This window comes from Lissotriton vulgaris, chromosome 9 (genome assembly GCF_964263255.1).
Source record: "Lissotriton vulgaris chromosome 9, aLisVul1.2, whole genome shotgun sequence".
In the NCBI taxonomy this organism is placed as follows: Eukaryota; Metazoa; Chordata; class Amphibia; order Caudata; family Salamandridae; genus Lissotriton; species Lissotriton vulgaris.
The window spans coordinates 627,136,354-627,153,477 of NC_141697.1; the positions used below are offsets into that span (position 1 = coordinate 627,136,354).

Below are 17,124 nucleotides of genomic sequence, written 5' to 3' on the forward strand. Positions count from 1 at the left end.
CTTCCTCGTGAAAGAAACTGTGAGTAAGGTTAGGAAGGCTTTCCTCCATTGTGCTCTGCGTTTAGTGTAGAAAATGATGTCAGTGGTCGTGACTCCATTTTGAAGTGAGAAATAAGGGTCTGCAAAAGGGGTTTCTGGGTGGGATTTCGGAAAGTTGTGTTTGAAAAGTTTGGCAGATTTTTTAGTGAGCTTGGAGGGGTAATTAATTTTGTATGAGTGGTTGCATGTGAGTTCCATGGTGAGAATTGTGGTGTAGGCGAGGTGAGTGTGTAGTACTGTAGAATGAGGTGCTGATCTGATGCGTGTAGGAGGGGAAATAGCAGCTGAAGAGAATATGATTAGGATGGCTGAGGTAGGACTAGTCTAAGATGGCCGACACTTTAGGAAAGAAAGAGAGTGGCTACGTAGTCTTTTGCCTGTTTCCATGAAATGTGCGAGGAGGAGTTGTCCTGTCTCACTTTCTATATCATTCATGGGGCAAGTAATTCTGTTTCAGTTTCTCATGGAGATGAGAATAGTGAGAGGGGGTGAGTAGTTCTGTTTCAGTCTCTCTTTTGAGTTAGCCTCTGAAATGGAAGTCAAAATTCCTCAGTAGGCAAGGCAGAGGGCTCCACGAGGCTGAATAGATGTCGGGTGAGCTAATAGTGAAGCCGTTGATTGTTTTTTTTTATATGTTTTTATTTTTCAATTTTCATGTAGATACATAAACCACTAAAGGAAATACTTAACAATATAATCTTTATTGCTTGATTAATTTATATCACTGCAATCACAACATCTTATGTCTCAGAGAAAAACATATTTACATTACAAACAAAACATCTTATCACATAGGATCAGCACAGAAAGATCAGAAAGAAGAGGGCGTGCGTGTCCAGCTTGCCTGCTCCAGCATATTAATTTGAACCACGGTCGTCGCTGCAGACCCCTGTTCAGGAGTTGGAATCCGGGGGTTCATTCCGGGATGCCCCGGCCTCAGTCAACGTTGCCTGCTTCATCGACAATATTTCAGCTGCCAAGGGGTGCATTGAGGGGCCTACCACCTTCTCTCCTCCGGAGGAAGAGTGTCTGCTTTCAGTCCTATTGTCTTTCTCAGTGACGTTGCCCCTCTGAAGCCGTCCGGAGGGACGGAGTGCATGAGCGCCCACTGAGAGCCGGGAGTCGAGAGATCCACCTGTGCGTCTTCTTTGTCTGCCTGTGCCCCTCTGGGCATACAGGGTGGCCTCCAGGGTGCGGCCCTTTCATAGCTGCTGGGGCAGAAGCAAGCGCTGTGAGTTCAGGGGTCAGTTGCCAGCTGCACCAGAGGGTGCCCTACCGTTTGTGTTTCCAGGTGTCCCGGGGGGGCCGGGGGGGGCGCTACTCCAGCCATTGCGAAGCCTCCTTCGGCATCTGGAAGAAGTGGGATTTGCCCAGGAAGAGGACCTTCAGTTTCGCGGGGAAGAGCAACATATATTGTATCTTGCGTTCTTGCAGTTTAGCTTTCACAGAGTCAAAAGTACGCCTTTGTTTTTGTACTTCCCTACTGTAGTCGGGTAGATCATTATGTGGGTATTCTCGTGTCACATCTCCCGTAGTTTCCGTGCCTTTCTGAGTATCATGTCCCTCTCCAGGAAATTCAGGAAGCGCGCTATTACGAGCCTTGGCTGTGCCCCTGCAGGTGGTCGAGTCAGCAGTGCCTGGTGGGCTTTTCCTATGACAAAACAAGAGGAGAACTTGTCCGCCAGGAAGGTGTTCCGTAGCCAGGTGTAGAGAAATTCCGGTACATTTGTCCCTTCAATTCCTACTCTAAAGCCCACAAAGCGGAGATTGTTCCATTGCGCTCTGTTTTCCGTGTCGTCCACCCTCCATAGCAGGTCCTTATGAGAGGATTGGCTTTCCTGCATACCCTTGTGGAGGTCGTGTACTCAGTCTTCCATCTCGCCCAGCCGTGTCTCTGCCTCCGTGACCCTTCCAGCCAAGTTTCTAAGTCTTGACGTAAGAGCGCTACCTCCAACCCCACTGCGCCAATCTGGCCTTCTAGTGTCATCGTGGATTGCCTGGAGGAGGGTATCCGTATCCGAGCGGGCGCCCGGTCACTCCTCAGGTGTATACTGGTCCATCTTGCCCTGGCGCGGCGGTTTCGGACCCTGCCTCTTCCCATGGCGAGTTCAAACAGACTCAGGTGTTAGACAGCCTCCACTGCCCCGTGGCCTGTAATCCAAGTCAGCCCTAGCCTGCAGTGCGCGTGATGCCCGCCAATCGTACCCAGAAGCGGATATCTTCACAGGGACGTAGCACCGCAGGGGGGCAGGGCAAGTTCATGCAAATAGTCAGATACGTGGGGCGGGAGGTAGGGGGGAAGACGGCCAGCCTGGCGTGGCAATCAACCACCAAGTGCCACCTTAATAGCTCAAGGGACTGCCCTGCGGCGACCTCGCCCTCCCCTCTCAGTTGAAGAGGCCCTGCCGCAGTCTCCCCGATCACCTCCAGGCATCACGTTCAGGAGTGTCCCCTCCTGATGGAAATATCCCCAATGCCCTCTCTCACAGGTAGTGAAGCTATCCTTAGTATACATAGGTTGTGCCGCTCGCCAGGGGCTCCCGCCATGCTTGCACCGCCAGGCCTGTCTCAGCGGTCGGCAACAGCTATGCTACCATCAATGTGTTGCTAGTGGCTCGGGGGGGGGAGAAGAGGCCTTCCCCAGGGTCTTATCCATCTGCTTTGCCCCTTCAGGGGCAACCCCTTGCACAGGCGCTGCGTGTGATGCTCTGGGAGGGGGGGGAGCGATCACCCCACCGCAGCCACAGTCCAGGCACTCACCTCTTCCCCCTCCACCTCAGCACCGTCCTGCTGCTCCTCCACCACCCTCATGGACACCGGGGGGGGGGAAGCGCACAGCAGCACTTTGCAAAAGCAGTGGCCCAGGATCGACTTGCCGTCTTCTGCCGCTGCAGATCAAAGCTTCCCTGTGTGGTCCCGCACTCCTGGGGGTCCAATCTCCCGCCTGCGGCCTCCCCGTTGTGGCCCCGACTGGTGCCTCACAGCTCCACCTGGAAGCGGACCCGCACTCACCACAATCGGGTCCAGCGAACGCAGGTCTGCACACCGCCTCGTTCACGAGCCCATTTCTGCAGCTCAACACCCGGCCACCTCAGCAGCCCTTAGTCCTGGTAGGGGAGGAGCTCCTCCTTCCTGCCCGTCATGATCCTCCAGCTTCGGCCACACCTGCAGGAGTATAGGTCCCTCTTAGGTGCCCCAGACGTTATTCCGTCGGGGCACCACACCTTGGGTCAGCTCCAGTTCTCAGCGGCCCCTCCGACCCGGGTCACGAGTCCCGATTTGGCGCCTCTAGTCCTCAGCTTCGGCGCAGTGGCATCTTGGGGATTGTCAGCTTGTCCAGGCGTATCCGATTGTCAGCACCCCTGGCTCAATTAGCGTAGCATTACTCCCGATTTCAACTGCAGGCAACAGGGGGGCACATCGTCGAGCAGTTGCAGTGTTCTCCGGGGCTGCAGGGCACCAGATTCAATGGCGGATGATGCTTTCAGCCGGAGCTCGGCGAAAGCACGTCTTACTCGGCCATGCTGCTGGTCACGCCTCGTGTTGGTGCATGGTTGATTAATTAATACACATTATAAGGAAGATGTATTATGAATTGAATATGTATTGTCAAAATATGCAACAAAGTCTCTTGAGATGGGAACAGGGAGTGTAAAATACAACGGAAAGGAGCTGGGAGGTGAGAACGCACATTTCATTCTTATCTTCAAAGCTAAAGAGGAAACTGAAATCATGAGTTTTTCTTCACTGCAAAAACACATTTTAATTCAGCACAATTATGTGCTACTTTAAAAGTTGAAAAAAACATTCTCTAAATTAAATGTACATTCTATAAGGAGGTTAAATCTAAACTCAACACATTAACATCCATGATTAATTAATTAAGCATGGTTTTAACTGAAAGCATTTCAGACTGAAAGCATTTTTATAAGGCCACATTTCATGTCTTTCACTTTGCATGCACCAAAAGTGCCACTTTTTAAAAAAAAAAAAAAAGCATTTGACTAGGCCTCATTTCATGTTTCATGTGCCATGTGTTACCACTTGCACCAAAATCTTCGTGCCATTTTAAATGCAGTCTTCCTGAAACACAAAACAGAGCAATGCTTAATCTTGATGACATCTAGCTCTATCAGGTATAAGCACATTTAAAATTTGGACCAGCATGCCTGTGCACTGTCAGTGACCTGGTCAAAAAAGGACATGGAAGAACCTGAATTGGATCATACGTTCAAAGCTGATAAGAACATGGGCCCCCAAAATCCTTAATATGTCCTTATGTGCATTTAAAATTAAAATGAGGTAGGAGTTGTGAGGTAGGGAGAGGTTGAGAGAGAAGTAGATAGAGGTGAGATATAGATAGATGGAGAGAAAACGAACTGAGACAAAGAGAGATATGCTTGAGAAAGGTAAAATAGATGGAAAAGAGATACATGGAGGTGAGATGACAGAGCAGTAAGGTGAAGAGAGTTGGTGAGGTAGAGAGAGTGGAAGTGTAGAGAGTGGGTAGTAAGGTAAATATATAGAACTAGGCAAAAAGAGTAATCCAAGGGGGGTTGGGGTCATGAAAGAAATGCAAAGAGAGATGGGGTACAGATCGGTGCAATAGAAAAGCAGGGGGTAGGTACACAGAGATACTGATGTAGGCAGAGGGAAAGAAAAGTAAAGATGGAGACAGAGAAAGTGAAATTGAAGTAGTCAGATAAATGGATACATAGATAGGGAAGTAAGCAAGACAGAAGGGCAGGACATAGTTGATTAGTGAGGTAGCAAGTGATAACATATAATGGAGACACAATGGAGAGAGAGAGCAAGGAAGATGAAGTAGAGAAAAGTGAGGTAGAAAAGAGGGGAGAGGCCGAGGAAGTGGCAAGGTGAGAATAGATTAGAATGGATTTAACTATTAGAAGATATGTCGAGAGAAAGGTAATGTGTTCAATAAGGTGAGGAAAAGAAAGATGACAGACGAAGAGATATCAGAGGCTGAGAAACTGTAGGCTTAGAAAGGGAGCGAGTTGAGACAGAGAAAGAGCCAGAGCAGAGAGACAGAGAGAGAGAGCGAGATAGAGAGAAAGAGAAGACAGAGAAACAGAAGACAGTGAAAGAGAGAGAAAGAGAAAGAGAGAGAAAGAGAAAGAGAGAGAGAGCGAAAGCAAAAGCGAGAGAGAGAGAGAAAGAGAGAGAGAGAGAGAGAGAGAGAGAGAGAGAGAGAGAGAATGTCTTCTGATTGTCCTGATCACTTTACCAAGGGGGCCCTTAGAGGCAGTCTACCAGGCGATTTCAACTTTCCTAGCCTTAATACATTTTCATGAGACAGGCTAGTAGCGGACCAGTCATGGCAAAGCTAAAAGAGAGGAAAGGCCAGAGAAAAACAGCTGTATGAGGGCTGAAAGTAATAGTTGTCTTGCACATTGTCTCTCCCAGGTTCAGTCTCCCCACCTCAATGACTGACCCCTGGAAGTGTCATCCAGTGATAAAAGGAGGTGGGATCTGCATGGCTGTCCCATCACACATTATGGCTAACGGCGAGCCAATCACTCACCCGCTCAGGGCATGATTGTCACTTTTTGTCTCTGTGTAAATTCACACTATAGAAACAGAGGGTGACTGATGCTCAATGGTGGCAGACTGCAACCGATCTCCTCCTTTGCACTTTGTGGATGCTCTCAGCCTTCACACCACAAAATGTTTCAATCCACCCACTCTTCTGTGCTAATGATGGAAAACTCGGCTTTGGCTCCTTCTGAAAGTTTGTGAATGGCTAGTCGGAGGACTGACTCCATGGTACAACTAATGAGTTTCTAACTGGAAGAGCCTCAGTTGGATCCACCGAGGAAACCCTTAACCTGATGACCTGTGATGAACCTGATGGTCTTCCTGCCACATTTGAGCTGGAGTGTCACTGTGAGGCATGACATGGACAGAAAAAAAACCAATGGCAGCTATAACAGGCACTGCTCAGCTGTATGACACTATATTGAGGACTATAATATCAACCTGCTGCAATATTGCAAGTCCCCTACTACTATAGCATGATGGTAAGTCTATAATTACTATTCTTAAATCCACATCTACGTGCCTATACTCACCTTGCGATATAGTGATTAGGCCTACGAAGTATAGGAGATATTACTGTCATGTGATCGAATTCATGCAACATAGTGGGCATATATGAACATTTAGCAGTGATGTAAGTGCTGCTCAGGTGGATCGACTTTCATTTTAGAGACCCGCAAAGTTAGAAATCCGCATCTAAAGATTTAGTCCACGCATGAATGAAGAGGTCCTAATGTTTGGAATTTGGTAAGGATCTTCAGGTTATGCCTGGAAATTTGTAACAGTATTAAGATTTCAAGCTCACTTCTGAAAATATTTGTGATTTCCATTTTTTCATGTGAAAATCTGCAAACATGAGTAATTCAGCTGAACCTTCACAAGCAAATATTTCCCACTGCGGAGAAACTCTTACTTTATACCTTTACCAATTTTGTGTGGGGTTTTCCTTTGCTTCACTCCCTTGAAAGGGATTTACTCCTGCCAATGACATGAGGAAATTGACAGCTCTTTCAGGGTGATAAAGGGTCAGAGATTAAGCCATGAAAATCCACAAGCGTGTACAATTATGTCTGTTCAATAACTCAAAGGGCAAGTATGCCCTCTCCATTCCCCTCTTGTGGATTGTACCACTTCAAAATCTTTGACTAAATAAATCCATTTAGGAGTTCTCAAACAAATTTTCATTTAGAAAAGACGTTCTCCATTGGAGCATAATGCAATTTAGATGTGTAAATTGGGGTGGGTGTAACTCACGTAATTCAATGTAGCATAATCACTCAGAAGATTATGTAGAGTTACCTCGCAAGAAGAGTAATTCGGCATTTAGTGGAGAAGTGTGGCTCACTGGTTAGAGGAGGCAGACCTGGAAGCAGAGGTCAGCCTGGGACCAGGGTTCAATTCCTGGCTCAGCGGGGTCTTGAGTCCTAAAAATGTCCATGGACTTGACAATTCTCGCTCCGGTGCCTACTCGATTCACAGGTTCACACTCTGCGACTCTGGGCAATAGCTTGCTTAATCTCCACAAAGGCCCCTCGCAGCGGGATGCCTGGCTTTCACCTTGCGGATACCCCTGCCGGGGTTATCTCACAGGGGAATACCAGGACCGGTTCCCTAAGCAAGCGCTCGGTGATTTGCGCTATATAAATTCCTGTACATTTACATTCAGAGTGCCACTTTCTATGCAAGCAAATTCCCCCTTGCATCCAAAATTCCCTGAGGACACATTTTTTGCTAGCTAAGAAATAACACTAAGTGGAACAGAACATGATCAGAGAGCGTAAAGCAGACATGTGTGCTTGCTAAATGTGCACTAGGGGTAGGATTTTCCCCCAATGTATCCTGGCATTTAGCATTAGTTTCTTAGCGCAAAAAATACACCCTTGCCTCCCAAATGGACACGAGGATGTATTTTTCGCTAAGATAATAGCTCTAAATGCAACAGAAGATAAACAGCAGCACAAGCAGCTGCTCACAAAGGCTGAATGTGCTCTCGCAATAGCACTTTCCCCCAAAACGTACTCTTAATTACTATGGCAGATGTAATTGCGTTCGTATCAGTAATTCTGCGTCAAAGAGTAATGGAGAATTACCAAACTTACTCCAATTTTTCTGGAGTAGTTAAAATTCCTACCAGGCCAAGTATAACTCCAGTTTACATGTGCAAATGGCTTTGAGAATTGGCCCGAATTTGTTTCCATCAATCCATTTCATTTGCCCTCAACGTGTCTAAACTCAAAAATACTTTAGGTGTCAGTCATCTCACCAGCCATTTATTGTTCTATTCTAGTGCTCATTGTACCACTCCTGAACATTCAGTTTTTCATTTTTAGCTATGTTGTTGATAATCAGGTTATTCACTATTTTATGCCATTCACCACCTTTGTTTCAGCATCCTTCACAAACAAGCTACTTGCAATCTTTTCAATCTTGAATGAATAGCAAAAGTTTTTATTTCAACTTCACAGAGATGGAAGTTGTGTAGTCGCAAGTCGGTAGCCCGAATTAGATTAGACTGAGACATCTATGTTCCACCTCCTTGGGACAGTGGACCATTTGTGTTACGAATGCAAAAACCTTTTACATCTGCTTGATGTTGATCTTTCACTAATACAACAGGTTAATAGAAACACAAAGGGTATGGGGTAATGATGACTGCAACTGTGCCCTAATCAGGTTACAGTTATGTATTTGGGTGACAAGGATCAGAGACGCAATACCCTTACATCCCCTATGGAACACTCCATATAAACAATTTTGTACACACAATAATTCATCACTTCAACAAGTAATACAAATTCTTATGACAAACAAATTTTCAGAAGGGAATCAGCAGGTCGTAGTATAACTTCTTTATTCTTTGTTTAAAAATTACGACACGGAGTAGCCAACGCGTTTCGTCCTTACGGACTTCTTCAGGGCAAAGTTGTTCTTGTAAAGTCCTTTTCAAGATTCTTTTAAACAGGTGATAGTAAAGAAATGCAGAATTTCAAAATTTCAAAGAGCTTCCATATGCTCCCTCAATGAGAATACTGGGATGACTTGTTCCAATATGATCTAGTGAAAAACTTTAATGTACAATGTACTAATACCACAGGTGTAAAATTAATTTAAACTGTGCTTTTTCTCCCACACTGATCCTGGTTATTTGTTTCTGGTGTGATCTAAACTCACACGTTTCAGGCCAACTTTGCGCTTATTGAGCCTCACATCACAATACTCTTTACCAGGAATAGTTACGGTAATTTGAGTAGCAACAGATCATTGAAGCGCGTCTCCTCTCCATAGCACCTTGCCATCCACACATCTCCCCGCTCCCATCCACATTACAGTATCTAGAAGACAGTACATTTAGAGCAGGCTTCTCCACCGGGAAGCTCGTGAGCTACTAGTAGCTCTCCAGTCACCTGCAAGTAGCTCTCCTGTGTGCAGGTCAGCCTAGTAAATTAGAAGCTTTTGCTTGACTGAATTAATTTATGTAAGAGTGTGTTTTAAGACAAAAATGTTTGCATTTTCAGGACTCATACCTGACCTCGGGAGGGAAATGGTTCAATTTCAAAGATATATTCAAAACTGAAATTTGACTGATAAATCATGTGGTGTTGGACAGGCTTATTATGAATACCATAACCTTAGCATCAGGTGCAATGGCTTGTGTATTTCCCATGTAGAGGTATGCGAAATTGACAAAACATTTTTAAATAACTTCAAGAAACCCTATCTGATGGAATGATGTGATTACTGCTGGTAATCATGAATATGGCAGTCACTCATAGTTCTCTTGTCTGGGGTGGTTGCAATTACAACACTAATATTAATAGCTTGGGATGCTTTTCCCTGAACATAAGTAGCACCTAATGCAGAAAAGGTTGGAGACCCCTGATTTAGTGTCACTTTCTACATCTCAGGAATTCCTCTATGACAGCTGGCAAGAGTTCCTGACTAGAGAGCTTGATCAAAACATCCCAAGAAGACATGTTTGAGGAAACGAGGTTCAAGCACCGCCTTTCCGGAACATTTATTATAAGTATTATTGCAAATGTCTCCTGCCTCAGGCGAGCACCTGGCTACACATGCGGTAACTCCAGTATGTCAACCTGACTGTCAGATTAAAAAAAACACAACAGCAAACCATTGACGTGCACTGCTCTCAACAAATGGCCTCAAAACGTTCATTCTTTAAACAAGCATCGGCAAATCCAATTGCTTTCACGTTGCCATTGCTGTGGAGGAGACTCTGCTGACTGTCAGTACCAGATGTTCTAAAAATGCGCCGGCATTGGAAAAGACAGTAGCGGTGACCAGCCATTTTAAAAGTATAGAAAAGAGTGTTTGCTACATTTTAAAGATGGCAGGCGCATTGTGTGGTGCATCGTGCACAGCGGCATCACGTTGCGTTGTGGAACACGTCAGACATTTGCAAATCTTAGAAAGCAATATTTTCTACCTCTCCAAGATGGAAGGAATGAGGGCAGAGGGCAACATCTAGGGCATAATGAAGGCTGCCATTTGGCACCTTACACGATACGGAGAAACACTGCAAGCTATGTTGGGAGGCAAGAGGTTGGGTGAGTAAGGGGGAGCTAGGCATAGAGTAAGATGCTGTCTGAAAAAACATGCGCTTCCATGCAGTACTAAACAAGTGACAAAGAAGTAGTTCCATGACATCAGCAAAAGAAGGATTCAATCTAGCCAAACGAAAGCAAGTGCAAACAGCATGTATTCCAAAGGTAGAGAAAACACAGAATAGAGAGGAAAGCCATGAAAATACGGAGAAGATAGCTGAGATTGACTAGCCATGTAAACATGAGACAGCTTCATCAGTCGGCAGCAAGACTGCAAAAAAAGGCACTACTCTCTCATTTCAAGTTTTAGAGGCAATAACTCAGCTTGTCATTGGAGTGACAAAAATTCACTGTATCTAATGTGGTCTGCCATGTCAACGGTGCCTTATCACCAAAGTTGCACAATCCACCATCAACTATCCTAATTGACTTGAAAACCTTCCTGAAAAAAACGCTCAATCCCCTACAAGAACCGGTCTGCTGGAGAATTGTTTATTGAAAGGCACAAGAAATGCACAATTTTTGGACCTAGCACTGATGGTGCACGGAGTTACCTGCTCAATTACCATACTCACCTGGTCCCATAAACATACACACTTTGAACAGGTAATCCGGCAGTTTACCAATTGCCAATCAGGATTTTATATATACTTTAGGACTTGTACCTTTACACATTGACTTACCCATCCTTGTCACCTGTATTAAAGTCCTAAGGGATCAAGAGTGTTAGCATAATAGGTAGAAAATAACATTTACATTCATAAATAACAACAGTCTTAGGAAAAGTTTTAACAATTTATCTATGTAAATTCTTAAATGTCAGAATCCATACAGAAGCAGTTAAAGCATTTTTCAATTAGGAGGATAATAACTAATGCAATGATATGTAGAAATATTACAAGATTTCTTTTAGGCATTGAACCATAGGAAGGGTACAAAAGGGAAACAACACAATGACATACCCACATAGATTTGTATTTACCTAGAATGGTGTGAAAACCAACCCTGGCCATGGGCTGGGACAAAGAAACAGGACTCTCAGGTGCCAACAGGACAGGACAGGTGCAGATTAGGACAGGTAAGGACCAGGACAGGACTGATGCAGGTCAGGACAGGTACCCCCAGCTAAGTGCAACGCCAGCTTCACACCCCTCTCTGCGGCTAACAGTCGGACCCCGATTGGGTTATCGGTTCTTCTACCACAGCAGTTTATTGATTATTCTGACAGAGTGCTCCGCCAGCACCTCTGCTCCCGATTCTTCTGACTTAGTGCTGCGCCAGCACTTCTGCTCTCGATCTCCTATAGCATGCGTTGGGTCAGTGACAGGTCAGCTATTCGGACAAGTCAGACAATCTAACTAGCTAAGCCTACCTTAGTTATATCATTTTCCAGGGCAATGTACCACCCCGTGTTGCAAATTCGGGTAATCCCTTGATTTGATTGGTCAAAAGGCGAGGAGAGGTCATCACACCATACCAGTCATTCAATAATTCAAATTACCGTTCCCGCCCATAATTTTATTTTCCCATGCACTTTTATTCCACCCAGCAATGAATGTTTCAATAATAAATACAATGTATTCCATTAGTTGAATTTAGCTTCCTCTCGAGAGGTCAGAAGGTAAAGTTCCCAAGAACATCGCGGGTAAGTCAGGACTTGGCTGTGTTTCAATGCCAATGCTTCAGAGATTTTGAGTTCTTCTGCGCAGATGCAGCACTTTCAAGATGGAGTTCAGAACTGACACATCAGGCCCAAATGCGAGCTACCAGTAAAGTCAAAAAGAAACAATTTTAGAACAAAGAATAAATTAATGCACTGTATACCACTTATCTCTACACTATTCCCATTACTTTATTTTACCTATAGCATTAATAGTTAAGCAGAACAAACACAGTTTATATAAAGCAGCAGCAGGTGCATTAGTATGTAAAACATGAAGCAGCCATCTTCAATACTAGTGTGCAGCTTCAAAGAATTCCCTCCAAAGCGAAAGGACGTCACACCACGTGAGTGGGGCAGATGCATGTGCAGAAAGTTTCCCGCGTTTTCGGTGGCCATTTTAGATCACTCGGGTTACTGTTAGTAAAAGTACACAGGTAAGCTTCCCCTAGATACTGGTAATGTCGTGTGGTGCAATTATTAGTAAGACAAACATGTTGATTAACACCTTTGACGCTCATGACGAGCTCAGCTCGTCATGAGCCACGGTGTCATGACCGTTGGAACGCTTGCACGCTGGGCTAATTCCCCTGCTGTGTGAACGTTCTACAGGAGCGGATGTGGTCATGACGAGCTCAGCTCGTCATGAGCACACGACCACGTGGCTCATGAGGAGCTGAGCTCGTCATGGGCACAGGGGCGCTGTGCGCGCCCACCCTCTCCCCAGCACAGCAGGAGAATCAGCCCCGCATGCAAGGGGTTAATACATTATATGTTATTTCAAGAGGATTGAAACTGAGCAAGTCTCTTTACGTATGAAACCTTGCTCCATCAGCACATTCCAGCGAATTCCTCAGTCATGCCTGCAGGTCCTAGCCGGATAAATATACAAGACATAATTATGTCAACCGTGGGAACTGCAGTTCCTCAACTGACTTGTATCATATAGGATGTTTGTAACTTGTTTGAAGTGGGAGACTTGCCGTGGCAGGGTTTGAGAGCTCATGAATGGTGTAAGAGTCTAGCTGCCTCTCATTTGATTGGTCCTGATGAGGGCCAGACTGCCTACTGGGCGTTTTGGCATGCTGCTGAGCTAGGGGCTGATTTTGTTGATGGGGACCTGCGTGTGCTGAACAAAATTCGTTTTGCTTTGTTTATTTCAAGCACACGCAGGTCTCCATCAACAAAATTAGCCCCCACCTCTGTGACATCAGCCCCCAGCTCGGCAGCATGCCCAAACGCTCGGTAGCCAGTCTGGCCCTGGTCCTGGTTCTCTAAGCACACAGGGGGCGTGAGTTTCGATTAACATCCAGCTAAACTTGCACTACAACTGAATGAAGGCTTTGTCTCATCGTCTTTGGTGGGTCTGAGAATATGTTAACAGGTAACATCACAAAAGTGTGGATTGTTGACTTTCCACAACTTTAGGTGATGAAATCAGCTGGTAGATCCTGGAAACAAGACCAAGTAAAGCCATTGTTTAAACACAATGTCAAAGGTCTTTTGACCTTTGACATTGATGTTGAGGAAGTCATGTGTTGAGGAAGTCATGTGACGTGAACCACCATATGGGGAAAAGGTGTCTATCACAGATCTAAACAAAGTCTATTGTGTAATGACTCTCAAAGTCTGATAGTTTCTAATGTCATAGAGAGAGGGGCTTTAAAAAGATTCTCACTCAGACATTTCCCTTTTGGATTCAGCGATTGATGCAAGAAGAAAGCGCTGGGTGCCTTGCTCTAAAAATAATTGCCTTCCTATTCATTTATGATTCTTTCATAATAGGAAGTCCTGAGGCTCTGTGGTTCTACAAAACTCTCTTGAATCTTGTCATTATCACCAAGAGACCCCAAATATCATGGAAGCTCTTCTGTACTGCTCGACAGCACTGTTATGCACTAAACATCTTGGACTATGGGCCACAATGGTAGTTAGACTGACAACTGACTCTAAAAATGTGACTTCAGTGTGGGGTGTGAGTTTCCTCCAAATTTGCATTATTTAGGGGAGTCTACGAACTCCAACCCCAATTTCCCCAATCAGAAATGGGCACGACACAGGGCCTTAGATCATTCATCTGTTCCTTGTTTATTCGTTAAGCCGTAACGCGTTTCGGCATTTCCTGCCTTGTTCACACAATGGGAATCTGTGTACCAAAAATTGTGTCAACAATAGCCAGGTATTGATTGCAATAAAATGGAGGCATTTAGGAAATGAGGCATTGTCCAGAAGGAGTATCTGCAGTTGGTAGGCTAGGGATCCACTTGTGACTGGTCCTGTAAAGATGGGGCTCAGTTCCAGATTAGGCAGGTGCAAATGAGGACCTAAGATAAACAGTGAGCCCGCCTAATTGAGATCTTGAATAGCCTAGTTCTTTTCTACTCTATTTCTACCTGTCTCTATGTTAAATAGAGTGTCTGCATCTCTCAGGAGATATTTATGAAATGGAAAGTCTCTGAGTCCTACTTGTTCCATTTTCTGGTCCAGGTTGTTCTACATGTACAGCTAAAGAGGAATAATGTATAGGTAAGAGAGCTAAAGTCTATGCTATGTAACAGGCAAACATTGTGCAATCTTGTGTCAACACCACCCAGTAAACATCATTCTCAATTGTCATAGTGTTCGCTTCTTAAAGAAACATCAGGAGAATAATCACGCCTGTGTTTGTTCTAGGTGTTGTAATTAGCAATGGAGAGCGCTGGAAGCAACTGCGGCGATTTTCACTCATGACCTTAAGGAATTGTGGGATGGGAAAGAGAAGCATCGAAGAGCGGATCCAGGAGGAGGCACAGTTTTTGGTGGAAGAGCTTAGAAAAACTAAAGGTACTGTAGCTAATAAAGTGTGGAATATAAGCCATAATCCCACCACCATTTTGTGCATGAGCACTGTTCCGGTACGTGCGCTGATTAGTGCGTTGTAGTCTTCTATCTGAGACAGGTAGTTCTTTTTTTTGCTCCTGTTGTGTGGAGGTGGTGTAGGAGACGCAGAAAAAGAAGTCTGCACTGGGCTGTAAGTCTAGGTAGTTCCATCTGGAGTCTGACACATTCCACCAACCATTTCAAAGCAAACAGGTTTCTTATTTGTTTTCATCCAACTCTTTTGCTCGTGTGTTTCAATACCAAATAGATGACTTAAGTGCCTTGACAGAATGTTTCTGGTCCGAGTCAAAGGTAATAGCGAAACATTGTAGTACATTAATTTTCACAGGATTACAGTTTAACAAACTACATTATTATCATGAAAACATTTAAAAAGTAAGCATTGGCAAAGCCAATATTTCAGGCTTTAATGTGCTAGCTTGAGCTCAGTTTACATACATTAGCACATTAAAGACAGACCCATTGAGTTTGTGAATGCTTGTTGATCCACATATCTGCAACGTACCTACTTCCTTCAAACTCTGGAAGGTAACCTGTCCAGATGAAACATGGGACAGATGGCAGGCTAAGCATGTGAGAATGCTCGGATTACTAACAGGTCATCTTCATCACTACGATTCTCTTTTATTCTTCCCATGACTTAATCCATGAGTGAAGATACCCATTCACCATTCTCCTTCCACTGTTTCAAAGCTGTCCTCTCTTTCCATAGATGGGTAGAAGGAACCACCCATATCACTTCTCGAATGGGTACATTCACTCATGGAGTAACCACTGCGACGAAGAAAGCTAAGAAGAGGAAATATGCATTATGTATAAGTAGCAGAATTGTTTGGACCAGGACATCCGTCAGTCAGTCCAATTTTATATATTTCTTAGCAAACAGCACTTTTCAATCTGGGACTTGCAGTTTCGCCATCCTCAGGAAACAATGTAGACCTACAATAATGATAGAGCTGGATTCTCCTCTCTTGGTTCCCTGTGTCACACTCTGCACTAAGTGAAAGGTGCATTGAAGATACGCAAAAAAAGATGTGCAATGAGGCTGGGCCACTCAAATCAGCCAAGTCTTCAGCTTTACAAAGGAAATTAAATCAATACAATCTATCAAATAAATAAAAAATGAATGCAGCTTCTGCCCTGTAAAATATTGTACTGGGATAAACTCTTGGTACAGAGATGTGGGCAGGTCAATTACAAGGTCTGGTAGGGCCAACTCACCCTTTCATCTTTGTGAGGAGAGAAAATTAGCCATTTTATGGCGAGTAATACCAATTGTTATTTATAGAACACCAACTCACACACACTCACAGTTCCACAGCAGAGACAAGGACACACAGAGCAGTTTTTTGGTCAAAATATTATATTGAATTTTTATAAAGTACAAGAACAAATAAATCTGCAAAAAATCTGCAAAAAAGTGTTGTCCGGTGAGAATATAATTATGCACATTAGATAAAAACATAAAAGACAATATGAATATAAACAGTGTACAATCTAAATAAAACATAAATTATAAGAACCGATATAGAGGTACTGATGCACTATAAATTAACAATATTATAAATACTTGGATATATTTAGCAATTTGAAACATATTCATCCAGGGCTTTCCATGATAAAGATCTGATTGAAGAAGACTTCTTATTTTTGTTAAAAGAGATTTCAATTCAATTTCTCATATAAAAAATTCAATACCACCATACATGCATGGACAAAAGGTTAGCAGATTTCCAATTCACAGTAATAGATTTAGTAGCAGAGAAAATTAAAATATTAAATAACTTCATAGCCATGTATGATAAAGGAATTATAAGAGCTGAGAATTTACATAGCAAAGATGAATATTAATACAAAGTCTGTCAGTCAGTCAAAGATCTTTATTCGGCTAATTTAGCCATTAAAGAGCAATAAAAAACATTTGAATTACATAAATTTACATAATAGAATTAATCTTTGACAAAATCATAATCAAAACACAGGAATCTTTTTTTACGATTTTACAAAGCTGAACTACAGAGGTGATATACCTACAAATCATTAGGCAAGTAAATTCATCAGCAGGTGATGTAGCGCAGATTGGCACTTTCTAATATTTAAAAATCTTAGTAATGGTTTTAAAAAAGTACGTCTCAGGCCGGAATATAATTTACAAAAAAACATTAAGTGTAAAGTGCTCTCTGCAGAAAATGAATCACATGGACACATTTCTAGTTTAGTATCACAGTATGCATCACGTGGGTACAACACCATTAGATGCGCGATGCCCATCCTGAATCTGATCAAGTAGAACATTTTAGCCTGATTGAAATAGAAAGAAAGGTACGGTTCAAATAGTCCTCCAGACCCAGCTTCCCAAATTGTTCATAAATATAAGATAACCAGGAGATCTTTTTTACAAAATCTAATGTCAAGCAATCTAAGATG

General features: G+C 43.7%; 1 protein-coding gene across 1 annotated transcript in view; it reads left to right on the top strand.

Moving 5' to 3' along the window:
• The window catches only part of LOC147691987 (cytochrome P450 2C19-like), a 366,046-nt gene that overhangs the window by 92,389 nt on the left and 256,533 nt on the right, over positions 1–17,124 (top strand). Inside the window, exon 3 of the mRNA XM_086938278.1 lies at positions 14,491–14,640. Coding sequence (XP_086794404.1) covers positions 14,491–14,640 — 150 coding nt within the window. The remainder of the gene's footprint in view (positions 1–14,490; positions 14,641–17,124) is intronic.